Source organism: Lynx rufus, unplaced genomic scaffold, assembly GCF_022079265.1.
Source record: "Lynx rufus isolate CCGP_SWC_20201006 ecotype Redwood Valley unplaced genomic scaffold, mLynRuf1.p SCAF_13, whole genome shotgun sequence".
Taxonomy (NCBI): Eukaryota; Metazoa; Chordata; class Mammalia; order Carnivora; family Felidae; genus Lynx; species Lynx rufus.
In genome coordinates, this window is record NW_025814827.1 from 19,004,722 (window position 1) to 19,024,999 (window position 20,278).

General features: G+C 39.9%; 1 protein-coding gene across 3 annotated transcripts in view; it reads right to left on the reverse strand.

Moving 5' to 3' along the window:
• Nucleotides 1-17,379, reverse strand: part of TCF12 (transcription factor 12) — a 381,102-nt gene extending 363,723 nt beyond the window's left edge. For all 3 annotated transcript variants that reach the window (XM_047075064.1, XM_047075063.1, XM_047075062.1), the window contains exons 1-3: nt 17,169-17,379; nt 16,090-16,186; nt 14,940-15,012 (exon numbers count right to left, since the gene is read on the reverse strand). In XM_047075064.1, the coding sequence (XP_046931020.1) occupies nt 14,940-15,012; nt 16,090-16,164 (148 nt within the window). In that variant the 5' untranslated portion in view covers nt 16,165-16,186; nt 17,169-17,379. The remainder of the gene's footprint in view (nt 1-14,939; nt 15,013-16,089; nt 16,187-17,168) is intronic.
• Nucleotides 17,380-20,278: the final 2,899 nt, after the last annotated feature.

Genomic DNA, 20,278 nt, shown 5'->3' on the forward strand with positions numbered 1-20,278 from the left:
AGTTGGACGCTCAACCAACTGAGCACCCCCAGGTGCCCTGCCATGTGTTTTATATAGCCAGACAAGCACACTAAATGGAAAGGGGCAGTAGTAGGACCTGGGGAAGCCTTCATCTTCCCTAATCATAAACCCCAATCAGTAGCATCATCAGATAGCTAGAGGCCCTGATACCTTGTCATTTATGGGTAAGACAGCCCTTCCTGCTTCAAGCACATGCATATAGCAGATGGAAGTTCCACATGCATGTCCCAACTTCAGCCTTGCACTCTTTTGTCCTCACTCAGGAATATACCAAATCCACTAGATCCCATGCTTTTAAATCTTTATTTATTTTTTTTTATTTTTTTTTTCAACGTTTATTTATTTTTGGGACAGAGAGAGACAGAGCATGAACAGGGGAGGGGCAGAGAGACAGGGAGACACAGAATCGGAAACAGGCTCCAGGGTCTGAGCCATCAGCCCAGAGCCTGACGCGGGGCTCGAACTCACGGACCGCGAGATCGTGACCTGGCTGAAGTCGGACGCTTAACCGACTGCGCCACCCAGGCGCCCCAAAATCTTTAAAATGTTAAACTCTTGGGGCACTTGGGTGGCTCAGTTGGTTGAGCATCCAACTTCGGCTCAGGTCATGATCTCATGGTTTGTGGGTTCGAGCCCCATGTCAGGCTTTGTGCTGATATCACAGAGCCTACTTCTGATTCTCTGTCTCCCTCTCTGTCTCTCCCATGATCATGCTCTCTCTCTCTCAAAAATAAACATAAAAACCAACTTTTTAAAAATGGGGTGCCTGGGTAGCCCAGTCGGTTAAGCATCCGACTTGAGATCATGTCACGATCTCGTGGTTCGTGGGTTCGAGTCCCACATCGGGCTCTGTACTGACAGCTCAGAGCCTGCTTTGGATTCTGTGTCTCCCTCTCTGTCCCTACCCTGCTCATGCCCCTCTCTCTCTCTCCCACTCTCTCTCTCTCTCTGAAAAACTAAAAATATGTTCAGATTATTTTGTTCAGATTAGTGCTCATCAAACAAGGCAAAAGCAGAGTATTCCTAAGAACTATTCAGCTGTCACACTTACTTAAGCCTGGGATTAACCTTGTCACTAAAAGAGATCCTCAACAAACATTTAAAACAACTAAGCTGAAAATAAGGGATTCAGGGATACTAATTTTGAGAGCTCTATGGTTTGGGATATAATTTAAAATTCTAACAAAGAATGTGTGTGAGAACTTCACTTTTTTGCCTCACTATCACCCATCTAACCAAAGAGAGAAAGAATTCATCTGAAGAATTTAGAAAATTTGAGCATTCACCTGATGTAATCTTCAATAAGTGACTGTCAGAAATGTATGAGTTTTGCATAAATAGTCATTCTCTCCATATATACTTGCAAGCTTAGAATCCCTTCCAGAGTTGCTATGCCACCTGACATAACAGGACAACCAATATCTGTGCAGAACCACAAGTCTCCACATTTTAGAAAGGAAATTCCTTAAAAATTACTTAACCTGATCACTATCACAACCCCTTAAGGCAATATTTTTATTTCCCTCATTTTACACATAAGATAAACAGACTGAGAGAAGTTAACACACTGCCCTAAGATCACAGATCTAGTAAATGATAAAGCCAACACTGAACCAAAACTTTGTGACTCCAAACCCCTCCTCTTTCCAATATACAGCAGTGTGTCTCTATTCTCCACCACCTTAAATGTAAACAAACGATCTTACAAAGACCAATGAAAAACAACCAGACTTTACCAGGTACTCTGTCAAATATCTACAGATGCCCTTCAACAAAATGAAAGCCCAGTCTACCTTTAAATAAACGAAAATACAAAATGGACTAATCAGCACCATTCAATACAATAAAAGCACAAGTATCTTCATTTTAATGCAATGAAAGTTCTGTTGCCAAAATTAAATTTAAACAACTTTTATTAAAATCTCTTCTGTATGTTTAATAGCATTTTTAAACTACCCTTGGGATAACTATTTTCCATCTGCTTTTACTTGCCTTTATAACTAAATAAACACTAAATCTTTGAAAAGGGGGAAGTGAAAATAAAGAATTTTCCATACTATGAAGCAACCATTCTTTCTTAGACCTCAACTAAATAATAGCTGTTAATATTCCAGTATTTTACAACTATCAAATTCCATCTTCTTCCCAAGGCACAAAGTCTGATGACAGCTGGACAATAAGACCATGCACAAAAAGAATTACACTCTCCTAAAGACATTTCAAGTTGTAGTTTTTTATATATAATATCTTGTAATACCTTAATTTTTTTTATTGTATGAAGGCTTTGATTATTTTGTTTTCTTTTTAATAAAAATAAATTTTGAAGCACTTTCTTTTGGAGAATACATCACACCATTTAAGTCTCCTGTTACAACAACAAATTTTAAAGATTTCTAGAGATATTAAATTCCCCCTCAAGACAAACCTTGCCCTGTGGAGATTAGTATCAGTGCAGGTGCAACTACAACTCATCAGTTTGCTACTTCTGAGGGGCAATAAGAAACCACAGGCAAATGTGTATCACTGTTGATTTCTCTATTTCCTCTGCAAAATGAAGTTACCAACTTCCTATAAGAATTATGAAGAGAATAGTGTATGAGTAAGTATTTACAAAATACTTCTACCATTAAAAGAGTAGTCTTTTAACAGTAAAACTCCTCCTTCCCTCAGTCATTCATTGGACAAAGTACTACTGCTACACAACTTGTTTAGCAAGCCTCCAGAGCCAAACTCCATCTGTGCTTTGTGGCACTACAAGGGAAATTATGTAAATACGAAGGCAAGAGAGACACTGGCTGTATAGCCTGTTCTGGGTTCCTACAGGAAAGCATCTCAAATCCCTGCAAACTTTAAGTGGATTTAATTACTCAATTATTTATTAAAGTTTATTTATTTAATTCAGCTTATTTATTTAAGTATTCATGGTTTCAAGACAGCATCACTGGGAACACTTCAGGGAACAGGTTTGTAAGGTAACCAGAAAAATCCAAATGGCCAACTGACATGCCCCTGACATGATTATCAAAACAGATAATCAACAAACTAGTTTCACTGCTACTTTCGTAGTTTTTATCAATAATACGACTGAGCCAATGACAGGCTCCTGAGGAAAACTTCACACACTCACTAGAATCACAGCTTGTTTTCAGTGGAGATGCCTTTAATGAGTATATTGCAGGAATAAACATTATGCTACTAATCTATGGAAACTTTTAACCAAATAAAAGGAGAGAATAAAGTTACCAAAGACTGGTTTTGTTCATTTGTCCCATACGAAACTGTATTTTAGCTCCTCCTTTTCTTCATGGAAATAACTTGGTAGGCTTCTCTTATTTGTTCCCAGCCAACAGTTAAAACTGGGTATGTCAGGGTTGAGACTGCCTTTTGAAGGTGATCAAACAGTGTTAGCTTTATATATTATATACATAATTATCTTTATGTGGGCTTGTATATCTGTATGTAAATATACCTTCTGCTAGCACCCTGAAAATTTCCATGTAAACTGACCAGGGAAATATCAGTACACTCTTTGGTCCAAAAGATGAAAAAGCATATCTCTCTTCAAAACAGAAATTGATTCTCTAAATCAATGTACTGGCCACAATACTCAAACACAAAGCTCAGCCTGAAAAGCCTATATTCCAAGAAGAATTTCCTCTATGTTAACAAGTCCACCACCATTATTTTTTCTGTATTTAATATAATAAATTATTCAGTCTAGACTTTTAGTCCAAAAAAGAAATTCTTATTTTGAATTGTAAAAAATACCTGGGAGACATACACAAGAGGGAGAGCTATAAAACCTTTTCAAAAATCCATTGGGACAGGTGGATTTTAGAATTCATTTTTTCAAATTTAAGAAAGAAATACAGTGTACATACCATAGGTTACAAATCACTTCAGCACCTGGTAACCACAAAAGAGCTAGGAAAACAGACTGTCAACGGCCTCCCTTCGAAAAGGTCAGATTTTGCCACTGAAATCTGACAAATAATTTAAGCTGAATTTAAAAAAAAAAAATTGATTCAGACCTTTTTGGATTTCAAAATTTACAGATCAGATATTGTGGACTTTTGGCAGGTAAAAGGTGGTCTTGATGTATAATGAATAAATTATGCAGGGCGCCTGGGTGGCTCCGTCGGCTAAGCGTAGGACTTTGGCTCAAGTCATGATCTCACGGTTTGTGGGTTCAAGCCCCAAATGGGGCTGGCTCTGTGCTGATGGCTTGGAACCTGGAGCCTGCTTCAGATTCTGTGTTTCCCTCTCTCTGCCCCTCCCTCACACATAGTCCGTCTCTCTCTCAAAAATAAAAATAAAAACATAAATAAAAAAATAAAGTTATCCCTTATAGAATAAAAGAACTAGCCAATACTTACATGAGACATTTAGGATATTTAGTAGGGTCTTGAAATGGCTCTAATTACTTGCCTACTTAGAAAGGCATAATCAATTCAAGCTGTCTATAAGGTCCCACCAAGAGACTGGACATGAAACAATTTTCCCCTTAAACTTTAAGGTGGGACCAACACTGCAAAACATATTATAAAGCCTTAGCATGTCAATGCCAAACAGATAGGCAACGAACCTCTGACCAGGTGACAAAGTCAGTTGGATATAGTAGGGCTTCCGAACAGTAAAAACCTAAGAGGACCTGCTAACTCAGGTTTTTTGCTCCTTGAGACCCACACAAACTCAGATTCCCTAAATTAACTTGTGGCCAAATCATGCTTCTGCCATAAGTTCAAAGTGAAGCCTAGCATTTTTTCCTCTCTAGTGGTACAGCAAACCTTTTATTTATTCTCAACAACCTCAAAACAACCTATGCCTCAAGGACTGAGAAGCCTGATGACTGTAATTCCCTCCTAGCAGGGATTCCTGCAGTGCTCCACCACTACTCACAACTCTTGCTGAGAGCAGCAGCACATTTGCTCATTGACTGAAGCTGCGTGATCACATTAAGTTCAACCTGTGTTCCCTACATTAACCACCAATGAAGTGGTGGAATAGTAATCATGAGTTGATCCTGCTCATTTCAAAGCCTCACAATGGCTCACTGGCAAAACCACTGGAAGAGAAGAAACCAATTTTTAGGTGATGTCTCTGAAGAAATTTCACTGGAGTAACTGGAATAATCTTTCAAATTCACAAAACTCGCTCAGTTCAAATTCAGGCACTTTCCTAGCACCTAAAACACATCTGACAAAATGACACCTTGAGCCAACATTTTTAATAGCCAAAAACATGGTAAGGCATAGCAGTGGTTGTCTTTTTAGTTGTTTTTTTTTTTAATGTTTATTTATTTTTGAAAGAGAGAGAGACAGAGAGAGGAAGAGTGTGAGCAGAGGAGGGGCAGAGAGAGAGGGAGACAAAGAATCCAAAGTAGGCTCCAGGCTGAGCTGTAAGCACGGAGCCTGACGTGGGGCTCGATCCAACGAACCACAAGATCATGACCTGAGCCGAAGTCAGACACTTAACTGACTAAGCCACTCAGGCACTGCCCCCCCCTTTTTTTTTTAAAGTAATCTCTTCTGTCCTGTACCTTGTCTTAAATTGTTTTATTATTTTATTCCAAAAATTTCATCCCTGAGTCACGACCCAATGCAATCAAAATTAGTAACCAATCCCTAATCTGTTTACATTTCAGTGTCATCTTTAAATATGATCTTTATGTCCCCAGTCAGCTTCTAGCTTGGATGACTCACCCTAGTCTTTATGAAAACACATTATTTAACCTGGAACAAAAGAGAGCACGTTTCAAACAAGAAACAACAACAAAAAAATACAAAGCTCTCTCTACAGAAATATGCATTTTCTTCTCAAGTCATGGGCATGTTAAGAAATTACAGGATGATGTGGCTAGAAACAGAAAACAAGAGTTTCAAAGATAAGCGACATTACTAACAAATTTCTCTGTGGTAGCAAGAAAAGATCCACGAATACATAAAGACAGTTGAAGACTACGCTCTAGAGCTGGGCTTCTCACTAATGAAAGGATAGTATAAGCCTGCATCCCACCCTGCCCTCACCCCAACCCCAAAGATATAAAGCAAAATAGGATGAAGGCAATGCTACAAGCCAGCCACAATGCATGTTCTTACAATCTCAGTTTTACTCAATGATGAATTAAAACATATTTACATTACAACGAATATGTTTGTGCTGGGGAGTAGAAAGTAAAATGCACATAAATCTTTAAGATAAGATTTCTTCTGTTCACTTGCAATGTGTTGCTTCAGGCTACCAGGGGAGTTTATGTTCTTTCTCCTCTGCTATTAAGAAAAAAGTGGAGAAGCTCTACTCAAGAGACTCTGAACATTCTCTCCAACCTGTCTCCCAGCTATTCTATCCTCTCAGGTCATGTAATTTTTATTTTACTTATTTATTTAAACTACATATCATTCCAGAAAGAATTTCAAGTAGCTAGGGAGAGAATATGGAGAAAACATTACATCCAAGTGGCAATGCCTAAGCATGGAAGAGGGTTTTCAAAAGGTGTACACATTTCTGTCCACCATTCTGCACTATTCAATATCTAGTCTACAAAATGACAGTATTAAGAAGAAATCAACTGCACAAAAAAAAAAAAAAGTAGATAAAGGTGGGGTGGTTCTTAGGTACCTGATGACCTTTCGAAAATACTCTTTGGGGGGGGGGGGACTTTTTTTTTTTTTTTTAAACTACTCTGCTACCTGATTTCTTCTTAGACTTTTGACAATACATACAATTTTATGACATTGAAAAGCAACTTTGATATGGTACTCTTGTGGGGTATCTATTTCCTCACCCCCACTACCACTAGCACAGCACCTCGTATACAATAATAGTTCAATAAACATTGGCTATAATTCTGGTTATATTACTATTCATTATTAATATTATCATTAGTATTACCTAAAAGGGTGCCACAATAATAATGGCAGCTACCATTTTTGAAGCTACTATATGGCAGGCAATATATAATCCTGTTTGATCCTCTTAAAGATTTTGAAGGTAGGCAGTATCATCCACTTTTCACAAGAAAGAAAAGTATGCTCAGATCATTTAAATGATTTGCCTAGTCACCTAGGGCCACCCAGCTAATAAGTGGCAAAGTACTGATTCTAATCCAGTTGTTTGGTTCCTGGACCCAATTACTCCCACTCTCAGACAGTACCCCTCTTATAAGTCAAGAATTTAAGGGCTCTCTCACTGATAGACTCCAATTAGATTCCACTCCATTTCAGTCAGCACAAGTCAAAGAATGACAGGAATTCCCGCCAGTCACCACACAACCAATTTATATACAAATATAAATCTATACCTAATGCATCTTATACTCCACATATATATAAAAAATTGTATTTTTACATTAAATTATTAGCCAAAGTCACTAATTTTATACATCTAACTCCACCATTGTCATCAATCCTTGGCCTGATAATTTATCTCCCTCTGAGTTCATCTCCCTAAGGGTATTCATTTACTCTCTTAACTTTAATTATAACTTGCAGGCATAAAAAACAAAATCTACATCTCCTATCCAAAGGAAATTGAAGTGTGGATAAAAATACACGTGTGTACAAAAAGGTGTTCACTATCACATTTTTTTAATAACAAAAAGCAAATTAACAAAATCTCTAAATGTCAAGCAGTAAGAGAATGGATTTGATAAATTATGCTATCTCCATTCCATGTAATATCACACAATTTTAAATCAAGTTTTTTTTTTGTTTTTTTTTTTTTTAATTTTTTTTTTTCAACGTTTATTTATTTTGGGACAGAGAGAGACAGAGCATGAATGGGGGAGGGGCAGAGAGAGAGGGAGACACAGAATCGGAAACAGGCTCCAGGCTCTGAGCCATCAGCCCAGAGCCTGACACGGGGCTCAAACTCACGGACCGCGAGATCGTGACCTGGCTGAAGTCGGACGCTTAACCGGCTGCGCCACCCAGGCGCCCCATGTTTTAAAAGAATCTTTAAGAAGATGAGAAAAATGTTCGTAGTATTAAGTGAAATTAAAAAGGAGGACATAAAATGAAACCATCATTAAGATCTCAACTTTACAAACATAGGACTAATAGGAAAAAAAAAACCAAATAAATCAAAGTGTAACAATCTCCTTTGGACAGTGAAATAATGGATTTTTTTTTCCTTTGTTGCTTTTTCTGTTCTCCAACTTTCTTTTCAAGGATAACTATGAATTTTATAGGCAAAAAAGAGTTGCTGCTATTTTTTGTTTGTTTTTACCAACATCTTTAACTCATCTCCAAGCACTCTTCTCTCATAAATTCCAAAATTAGCTAGAAGAGTCCCAGGTAGTGTGAAACTAAAAGTGCTCAAAAAAATTCAGCACTATCACCCTCCAGTTATTCTAGAACTGCAATCTTAAGCCATTTCTCTTACCTACCGAAATCCAACCTTTCAAATTCTGTCAATCTTTTTCTTCTGTATTTTTCCTTCCTACTCCCTATACTAATACCAAGTCCAACCTTCACCAGCTCACCTCTAGATTAGCACATTAGCCTCCTGAATGAACAAATGCTTTCCTTATTCTATTGTCTAACCGCTAACAATTCACTCCACCAGAGCTAACTAGGTGCCAGGCACTCATCTTGGAGCTTTACCTGTATTAACTCAATTAATATTCATAACAACTCTATGAGGATAGCTACTATTAGTCCTATTTTACAGATTAAGAAAAAGAAGCACAGACGGGTTAAGCAATTTACCCAAGATCACCCAATTAATAAGCAGCAATGACTGGATTTGAAGATATGTAGTCGGATCCAGATAATAGTATGTAAATATGAGCTACTCCAGGAGTGCGGTGGCGATCAATAAAAACCAGCTTCTCTTTCCCTGAACTGTATAGCACCCTTGGAGCAAGTCAAATCCCATTTCCGGGTATCTTTCCATGCTACTCCACATCTAGGCCAGTTCTTCTCTTCCCTAATTCATTTTCCATATCTCCTTCAAAAATGAACTCTAAATTCAAGATCTCTGAGTTTTCCTTAAGACAGTTCCCTGACTCCTCAGCACATTCTTATTCTCACACGTTCAATTTTAACTACATTAATATGTAGTTGTTGATATTTTCTTAGGTCACATTAGTTTACACCACAATTTTACATGTTATCATCATACCTAGAAAATGGAATGCCTCGGGACGCCGGGGTGACTCAGTTGGTTAAGAGTCCGACTTCGGCTCAGGTCATGATCTCGTGGTTTGTGAGTTTGAGCCCCGCATCGGGCTCTGTGCTGAAAGCTCAGAGCCTGGAGCCTGCTTTGGTATCTGTGACTCCCTCTCTCTCTGTGCCCTCCCCGCTCATGCTGTCTCTCAAAAAATAAATAAATGTAAAAAAAAAAAAAATTTTTTTTAAGAAAATGGAATGCCTCCACTTTTTTGGATCTATGTCCTTCTCCATTTCCCACCTTCTTGAAAGCTACTAGACTAGCACAAAGTCTAGTATCTGCATAAAGTAGATACTAAATAAATATGCAATTAACTAATAAATATGAAATATGTATGGCTCCACTATTTAACAAAGAAAGTCATTCATTAGTCTTTAGAACTGACATATTTCAACCTTTATCTTCTCATTTTATTCCCTAAACATAAAAGCATCTTATTTCTAATTGCAAAGGCCTCATCCAAAAAAATATATTCAAATTATACTCAAAGGCAATTTTATTAAATGATTTTTTTTTAAAAGGTATCCCACATGCTAAGAAATAGCTTTCCCCCCCCCCCCCCAAGAGACTCTAATAGTGGTACTTTACTCCTATGGGAGAGTTCTAACCAAGTCTTCCACAACACTAAGCAGGCAGTGACATTCCAGGCATGACTGCCAATTGTTCAGTAACAGAAAACACTATCTGGCTTTAATAAGAGATTATTCTAAATGGCACCCATTAAATCTAAAATGTAAAAGCAATTGTTTTTACATTTAAGGTTGGGTATCTGCACCTTCATCTTCCTATTCCAAGACAATTACCTTAAAACTCAAAGAAAAAGATATACTAAAGGATATCCTAAAAGACAGAAAGTTGACCTCGTATTTAAATTGTTAATGAAGGGGCACCTGGGTGGCTCAGTCCGACTTCAGGACCTGGCTCGGCTCATGATCTCGGGTCATGATCTCACTGTTGGTGGGTTCGAGCCCCGCATCAGGCTTTGTGCTGTCAGCTCAAAGCCTGGAGTCTGCTTCAGATTCTGTGTCTCCCTCTCTCTCTGTTCCTCCCCTGCTCATGCTCTGTCTCTCTCTCAAAAATAAACAAACATTAAAAATAAACAAATAAATAAATTGTTAATGAAAATAGAGGTGCCTGCATGGCTCAGTCGGTTAAGCATGTGACTTCGGCTCAGGTCATGATCTCACAGCTTGTGAGTTCGGGCCCCGCATAGGGCTCTGTGCTGACAGCTCAGGGCCTGGAGCCTGCCTCGGATTCTGTGTATACGTCTCTCTCTCTCTCTGTTCCTCCCCTGCTTGTGTTCTGTCTCTCAAAAATAAACATTAGAAAAAGATTTTAAAAATGTTAATGAAAACAGATGAAAATAAAATTCACTACAGGTATGTATGCCTCACTGTATATAACAAGCAAGTCTCATTATCTAATCAAATTGTTCTTCAAATACATTATAAGCCATGACTACTTAAAGGAACACTACAGGGACTGTTCTAAAAGGCATTCAATACTCACAGCTATAATCTTGTCTTTAATTTTTTTTTTCCAAGTTTGAACTTTCATATACACCTTTTCTCTAAAAGACTCCTTTGCTACTTAGCTTTTATCTTAAATGAGCCACTTAACAGCAGACCATATTTATCCTAAAATATATTTTTCTTTACATGCCTACTGACTATGCAGTTACTCTCATTCATCAGAACTTGCCAGAACAAATGTCCAACATGGTTCAGTTACCCAAATAACAGTATTAAATTTGAACAAGTGTATATTACCACACGTTTATTACAAATTTTAACACTGATAAATACACACTATGAAGCACACTCTGCTCATTACCTTAAAATACCTTAAATGAAAAGAGCAAACCTAGTTTACCCTCTACTTAAAATCACCATTCCTATGTATATTACAGTTCAATTAAAACACATACTGGTAACATTTGATTTCCTTTCTTGACTTTTTTTCAAATGCTACAAATAATACTACAACAATATGAAAAGCTTACTCCATGTTTAAAAGGATGAGCAGATATTTACTAATCTACCATGGATTTTCTTTAATTACTTTTGAGAAGCGGATGCAAATACAAAAGGGAAACACCTGGAATCCTTGCAGTGATGTAAACGTTTTGGTATCCTCACTGTATCACTGTCAATAACCTAGTTCTAATATTGTACCACAGTTTGGCAAGATGTTACTTCTGTGGAAAACTTGCTAACGTATACATGGGAACTCTATAATGTTTCTTAAATTATATGAATATATGCCTTCATATGTAAAGATAATCTAAATTATCTTGAGACAAAAAGTTTAATTAAAAATTTTAATTTAATGACAACTCATTTTTTTCTGGCTCTATATCAATACTTTCTAAAAGCATAAAGCTTGTACAAGTGAAAAATTTTCCCACAAAAAAACAGTAAGTAACTTAAGAATGAAAAATTGTATTCCTTTTAAAAATTAAGAGCTGGTAAAGAGTTCTTACAATTATTTCCAAAACTCTTGAGCAAGAAGAAATCTATCATGCTACAAAAGTCTGCTTTGAGTAACGAAAAGTAAAGCTTTACTTGCTAATTAAAATAACTTTCTAGAAATATCAAACACAAATAGACACATTATATATAAATAGCTTACAAAATGAATTTATCCCACTTCCTTCCAATATGTTTTACTACTTGGATTCAAAAGCTAATAAAGGAAATTTGGGGAGTATCATGTAAACGTTTAAACTACTAAAAATATGGGCACCTGGCTGGATCAGTTGGTTAAACTTCCGACTGTTGATTTCGGTTCAGGTCATGGTTTCATGGTTCAAGACACTGAGCACCACGTCAGCCTCTGCAATGACAGAACTGAGACTGCTTGGGATTCTCTCTCTCCCTCTCTCTCTGCAGCGCCTGCACACACGCAAGCATTCTTTCTCTCTCTCTCTTTCAAAATAAATAAATAAACATTAAAAAAAAAAACTACTAAAAATTAAACCCAGTATCACACACTCAAAATTCTGAAGTGGGAGGGGAAAGCAGACTTAAACACCTGAATGAACTACTTCCTTCCATTTTACCAATCCTTTAATCAAGTTTTCCCGATACACTGGCCGCTAACGTAGTACCTCACTTTTAACGCCTACGAAGAGAAATACCTCTCAAGGTCACTTATAAGAACATCTCAGACTCTGCCCTACCACGGGGGCAAATTCAGTCTTATGATCATAATTCCAAGAAAATGTACACCTTGATAAAGAAATAGCATTGTAACAGATTTCTCCAGTCAAGTAAGTAATAGTAAATACATATGCATTTTTTCCAGTCACTTCTGAAGAAGTATCAGCTATTATATGTTATTTGTTTTAGGAATAAGATTAAAAAAAAAAAATATGCACTGCAAAATATGTTTTCAGCTAAAGAAATTCTAAATGTATTATATTTTTTCTCAAAAAAAAGCCCAAAGTGAAATTAAGTCATCCTCAAAAAGAACATAAGAAAAAAAATTATACCGCACAACTACAGTTTTCATGAGGCAAAAGACGGGCGTTTTACAATGTTACTCCAAAGACCAAAAAAAACCCAAAAAAACCTCTAATCTTTAAGTCAGTTCTTCAGAAAGAAAATCAGATCTTCAGCTCCTTTTATACTGCAAAGAAACTGGCATTAGGGCGTATCACGTATCTTTCGAAACCAGGACAGAAGATAATTCAGATGGCAATAAACCATATAAAGAAAATAATATTGTTGTACCAATTTCTTCAAGAAAAAATGGCTATAGAAAATCTTTATCTACCAATACACTCTGATATAAAATAATCACTCATGCTATTGTCCTTTCCCCAAAATTTAAATCTATTCACTAATTATTAAAGGTCATGCCTTTTTTTCCCTGGAATTTAAGACAAACCACTGAAATAAATATTACCATGTTCACTGAACACATGTGTTTAAGGTCAAACTTTCAACAGATAAGTAACAAACCTAACAGTTTTAAAATTAAAAATTTCCCACTCCAAAGAATCAAATACTGTATGACTACTTCTGCAATGCTGAAAAATAATTTTTCCATTGTATAATGCAAGCGACAGAAAGAAGGCTCACAAATGCTCCAATGTCATGCTTATAATAATACAAACCAAGTTCACATATACTTTCTAATTTCACACACTACATAAATCATACATTAATTTTTAAAAGTGAAAAAAATATAATTGCCTTTATTCTAAAACCAAAGTATTTCTGATACCAATTTTCTAAAGTTCATGTCCTTCTTATCAATGAATGTCAGTTAAATACATTTTCCATAATTCAAGCTGGAACAGACTAAAACAGTAATATCACTACTTATTTAAGGAAATATATCTATTTCCTTATCTTCTATGTATCAAACTAAATCTGAAAGTACTGGAAAATGAATTATTAGTTGCAAAAACTGAGATACAGTCAAAACAGTAGTAAAGAAAATATATAGCCTTCTTCTACATTAACTACTGATATTTTATCATATCCTTTTGAATAGGTTTATATTAGCCTTTAGGATGTTTAACAGCTAAAGTGTTTTTATTTTATTTATTTGAGGTGTTAAACAGCATGCCATATTTTACCCATGAACTGCAATTTCATCATGAAATAAAATTTTAATAAATTATGTTAGTGAACTATTTTTAAATAGAAACACTTTTTAAATATAAAGTGGTAAAAATGTTCTAGGTTATGACATTTCCTTCTTTCCTCGTGTTTTGCTCTCACAGTATCTTAAGAAATCAACTATCATTTTACTAGGGAAAATACAAGCACCGGTCAAAGAGCAGTTACTAAATTTCAGTCTAGGGATTTGACAGCTGGTTTTCTTAAGATGATGCTGTCCATGGCATTATTTTTTCGTCTTTGAGAACTAAGGAATAAGTTTAACTTAAAAAGAAAATTATAGCTTTTGTACACTGGAATGGACCTTGCTTCTGGACTGTTTAGTTTTGAAATCACGAGTTTAAATAAGTTAGGGAAAAAACAAATGCATACTTAAGAAATATGAGATAAATGTTAATAATGGAGAATAGTTATAAACATAAAGTAAATTTAAAGACCACAGCGCTAATGTAGGAATAGGAATCTTATTAAACTTATTCTAAATACTATTCTAATGTAATCTGAATGTAGAATTCAGTCATCTAACAGATATCATTTGAAAATAAATCTTTCTATTCATTTATTTGTAACATTTGTTCCTTTAACATTTTTAAAACTGTCCCAATTTTTAATTTGCTCCAGACTTCAAGGGATTAGCCACCTTTTAAAATAAGTCTTACTAATTCTTACTTGACTCAATATGCATACAATAATATTTTACCAAATTTTTAGAACACAAAAGTTTAATAATGCTAATAGGCTCAAATTTTAGCAAAATTTAAAAATATACATATGTAAACAAACATTTAAAAAAAACTATATATAGACCACATGTGGACCACAGAGCCTTTTTTCTGGTACTTGTCCAAACACAGAGGCAGGATATGATCCCTTGTACTCAAAGAAGACAAATTCAACTTAAAGATTCACGGAAAACAGAAGAATTTTACATCGATATTTATTCTTATAGAAATATCAATGGATCCTAAAGTCAAGAGCCCATCTGAGGCTTGTTTTTGCTTCTAATTTGAAATGGACACAACAGAATGGCATGAAGATATTAAAATACTTCATATTTTTCTACTAACATGTATCAAACACCAAAATAAGAGTTCCTGATTTTAGATACCATCTTACCTGATCCACTGAACTGACTGCTTCCCAGTGTTGTTGGTCTGGTTTTCCCACTATTAACAGGTGGAGAAAACATCTACAAAATAACCCAAATGTATCTGTTAGTCCTGAAATTCTTCTAGCCTTCTTGCAAACAAAAGTCTGCCAAGAGCCATCAGTTACGTATTTTAGAAGGAAGTTAAGATAAAATGGAGATATACATTCAGACCCACAAAGGCAATTACACTCAGTGATATTATTTCCTAATACTACTTAGAAATATTGGTTATATTCTGTTCTCAAAACCCACTCATTTACATGAGAAAGTCTAAAATTATTAAGTTTAAATGGCAAATTTATGTCCATCACCTTTACTTTCTAACAAAAATCTCACACTTACATTACCACATAGTCAGAATCATACCCAAAGAAACTACTACACACAGTAAGGATCCATTATAATCCAGTTTTATAAAGTAGGTGTTGGTCCTGCCTCCTAACAACAGTTAATAAAGGAATTCAGCCCATGAGAGATAAAGGCAGTAGGCTTTCTTCGGTTTAAGCTATTCTTGTCAATCATCTCCTATGGTAAAAACTTTAAAATACATATACCTTACTTATGTACACATATACATACATATACACATTCACACACATAAATTTACATACTTAAAAGTGTTCAGCCAAAAAGACTGGAAATTCTAGCCTCTATCTTACTTTCTCATAACTGACATCTTTCAGATATCATAAATTCTATCACATCTCAGGGAGGGAAATAGAGTGCAGAAAAAATAATTTTCTTTTTTCATTCAAAGTTCAAAATCCCTAATAATCATCAGGGTCAGAGGGTGACTCAACCAAAGCTCATGGTTACATTGTTCTCCTTTTAACTGGTTCAATCAAATGACCCCTCTGGCATTAAAGTTTTAAATCTGCAAGTCTAGACATTACATCAAAGTTCAGGTGTCCAACTTGGGGGAGCTGGACTCCAGCCCTGAGAACTACTGCTCAAAGCAGATGGAGTTCACGCTGCCTAGTCTCCACGTCGCTTCCCACACCACCATCACCCCCCGCCTTTTTTCCTCTTTCTTTCTTTCTTTCTTTCTTTCTTTTTTTCTTTCTTTCTTTCGTAAACCTCAGCAGAACCCCAAGATGCCGCGGAAAGCTCTCATACCGCACTGAAGTCCAGCAGGTCGCTCAGCTCCTTATCGGTCCCTATAGCGGCCATGCGCTGCTGCTGGGGATTCATCTTCGGTCACTTCTAGCAGGTCCTAAGGCAGAGGAAACAGGCTCAGAGAGACCACCACGGCCCAAAGTGTGTGAGGGGAAGAAGAGGGGCGTAAGGCAGGACCGAGAGCTCTGGGCTGATTTCCAGCACTCAACTCGTTCCCACCGCCGCGCGGGCAGGGGGCAGGAGAGCCCAGCACCGCGCCGGGTCGGTGAATCCACGCGTTCCTCCGCGCGGCCCGGGAGCGTCGCGGCGGCTCCCGCAACTCGCCGCCTCTCCTGCAAGTTTCCGAGCCCAACCCTGCCCCCTCCCCGGTGCCCCCTCCCCGGCGCCCCCACCCCGCGCGGCCCGCCGGGTGCTCGGCGCTGCGCCCGGCCGGGCGGGGGTCTCGAGGGGCGGGGTGAGGGGCGACTAGGCGTCCAGTGAGCGGAGTGGCGACGAGGGGAGATGCGAAGTGACTCACTGGCTCGGCAACAATAGAACTGACAAGTTGCAGGGAACGCGCCGCTCGCAGGCCCGCGTCTGCCGCCGCCGCCGCCCGGACGTCCCCAGCGGGCCCCGGGGGTCGAAAAGCAACCCCCGCGCGTCCCAGGGACGTTTTTAAAAAGAAAATACAAACCCCGACAACTAATCTCGCTCTTACCCGGCGCCCTCCTCCCCTGGCTCGGCCTCCTCCCACTTTTGCTACCCTGCCCGCGGCCGGCCAGCCCCGGACCTGCCGAACAATGAGCCCGGCGCGGCGGCCGAAGCAGCCTGCTCTCCCGCGCGCCCCGGAGCTGGAGCCGAGTGCCGAACGGGGCGCGCAGGCCGAGCGCGCCGCCCGCGGGCCTGGCCGTCCGCGACTCTCGCCTCCGTCCCCACTCCGCTCCCCAAGTTGGAGGGAACCCCAGGCTCGCCTCTGTACAAAGGGGAGAGGAGTTGGGGCGCGGGCCGGGGGCGCCTCCGCTCCGGCAGGGACGTGGCGGCGCCCCTCAGCCCCTAGCCCCGCCACGGCGTACCCCTCCCGCTCGTCTCTCCGCAATTACCTGCCGCCCGTCTCCGCATCCAACCACCCCGATTAAAGTTCACTTTGGCCGGGAGAGCGGGCTCGGGCTTCCCCTTGTACCTCCCGGCGGCTCGGCTCACTTTGCCCCGCGCGAGCTTTCGGATCCGGGCGGGGGAGGCGGCTCTCGGGCCTGGCCGCCCCTTCCTCCCGGGGCGGGCTGGCGGTCCCCCCGAATAGAACTTGTGGGTCTCCTCAGGCGGACATTTTTTTCGCTGAGGCGGCCTCAGCACCGCGCTCGGCTCGGCTCCGGATCCCTCCGCGCCGGGAAGAGCCCCGGGTTAACCCTTTCGTCCCCGGCCCGCTCCAGCCGCCTGCGCCGAGGAAGTGGGGCCAGCGGAGGGGGTGGGGAGGAGCCGGCGGGAACGGGGAGGGGCCGCCGCGCGGCCGGTGGACAAAGCCCGCGGTGGGGTGAGGCGGCACGGAGTGGGGGCCGCCGGAGAGGGGCGGGAGACGCGCGCAGGCACCCCGCGAAGCAGGGCCGGGCCGCCCGCGGAGGGCGCCTCGTCGGTGCCCCCGGGAGCAGGGCGACAGGCACCGCGGCGCCTCCTCTGGTTTGTCCCGCTTCTGCCTCGGGCGGCAGAGCGGCGCGGAGGAGACGCAGCTGCGGGCGCATCTGGATCCGTTGCCCAGGCCACCCAGCCCGAGGCCGCAGAGCCCTGGAGGCTCCTGTTCCCAAGCAAGCCGCGTTGGACGCCGGACGCCGCACTCGGCCTGGCCCGGTCGTTGCAGCCCTGGCGGCTGCGCAGCGCTCGGCGCGGAAAATTCGTGCGTGATGAAGGGAGTATGAGCCACTTCGGTCCGCGCTCGGAGTAGGTGCCGCTGGTCGAATTCGTTGCTGAGCAGAATGAGAATTCGTTGCTGAGCAGAATGACAGAAAAGGGGCAAAAGCTCCCTCAAACCACACAAAGCAGCGTGGGCTTCAGGTACCCAAACACTCCACTACACAAGCCCTCAAGTCTACAATCACCTCTTCCCACGCGAATCCTGGTTAGGGGCCACCGAATTGGACAGCGGGGAAGAGTTCTTGGAAATGGATCAAGCCAGTGCCTTCATCTTGCAGAGATGGCCCAAGGAGGTTTGATCGCAAAGCCACTATTTTGGCGCAAGTTCTGAACTTGGCCCGAAGAAGCCCCAAACAATAAAAAGAAGACAAAATAACTAGACCTCAATTCCTTTCAGTTTGGAAATGGAAGTAAGGTTTTTCTCCAATGGTAGCCAGTGTTTAACTCTTGGTTCAGTGAGTGCAGTAAGGGCCAGGCAGAACAAACACTGAAGAAAGAAGACACACCCAACGTTAACAAATTGAAGGAAGCGGCCAAAGGCTTGAGGACAACGACGTGAAGAAGGAGTCATTGGAGCCCAGATTTGCATGGAAAGAAGGAGGTAGATTCAGCTGCAAATATGCAATTGCTATACTTTATTACAACCCAAGCTGTCCAGAGAGAGAAGGCATTTGTGGCTTGGGGCTAGGGGTTTCCATGACGTTGTCAACGGCCACGCTCCAGACCTTGTGCCAAATCCTGTGGTAGCTTCTTCGTTATCCACTCTCAGTTATCTAGGTTAACACCCCCTGTTCTTAGCCGTCATATCCCGGCCTTGACTGCATACTGGAGCATGTGGTTCCAATGTAAGCAAATTAGCATAATTCCAACCTAAATAAAGCAGCATAATCCCATCCCTACCACAGTTACTAGTTTACTGGTTGGCAATGGGCATGACACAATTTGGGACAATGAGAGGAGCAATTTGCTGTGGACTTTTAGGGAAGTTTTTGTTTCATATTTCAAGAGAACTTCAGTGTCAACCTCCTCTTTTTGCATGTACTCCAAAATTCAGAGGGCATAACAACAAAAATTGAAGGTATATCACCAACATGTTGTATGAAAAAAAAACAAAATTTAAGGAGCCCCTGGACTGTGGGCAGCCATTTTCCAACCACAAGGTCTGGCTAGGTTAAAATAAAGCAGGCATGGAGAAAGCAAATTGATATGATCTTTGATGATGTTTTTGAGCTTTGCATCAAATGGCTTCTGAAACCAGGTCTATGATCATTGATGAAAACAACAGGATTAGAGTTTTCTGCTGTTTGTAATCTAGTGTGTTCTAAGTAATATAGGCCGGATGGCTATTTTTTCGTGGCAAAGACCTCAACATAAAATGGAACGTCTGTCTAGAACTTTTAAGGCCCCATTCCATGGGTAAGATTCTATCACTTAGGGGCAAAACTGAAGAGAAATACTGGGGAAAGGAGAATGTAATCCCATCTGAAGGTTTTATGCTGTTTCAAAAAATAAAAACAGAGAGCTAGTTTCTTCTCATCTTTCTCCTATAACTGATTGAGAGGAAGAAATAGCTATCTCCCCAAACCCTCAGTCATGGGGGCTCCCTTCCTCTTTTGAAGGACTGACTGGTGACATTTTTTATATCTATTATGGATCATATTGTTTTATACTTTATTTTCCATACTATATTATATACTCCCTGGGCACTATGATTGCCATGCTTCTCTGTACCATGTACCTAACATGGCACTAAGTACATAGTAGACACTCAAAGAAGGGAGACTGGAATTAAATCTATCAATCATTTGACATTATAACCTGAATTTATTTTTCATACTGTAAGGTAGTCTTTGCATGTATCATTTTTAATGCCAGAATATTATTCCCACCAGTGTATTTCCTGTAATACTCCTGATAAATATGGAAGACAAAAAGCGTATAAAAACCACAGTTTTGTGTCACTTCTAACTAATTTCTGGGCCTTTGCTGACCCTGTTAGATAGAGCCAGAGGGCTTTATTGAATAGCTCAGGGAAAAACAACTAGTAATACAAATTCAATGCTAATTGAAAGTACTATACTATATCAATAATATAAATTAACCAATATTCAAATATATTTAATGACCATTTATTACATGCAAGGCTGGTGCTGATGGCTGTGAGGAACAGAGAGTCTCAAACCCAACCTGCCTCAAGAAGGTTACAATCTGATATATTTTATTTCACTATTCACCTTAACCTGCCACTGGACAGACACAAGAATTCTGTCTACATAGTTTCAGTTCCCACTTTTTTAGAGCCCCCAAT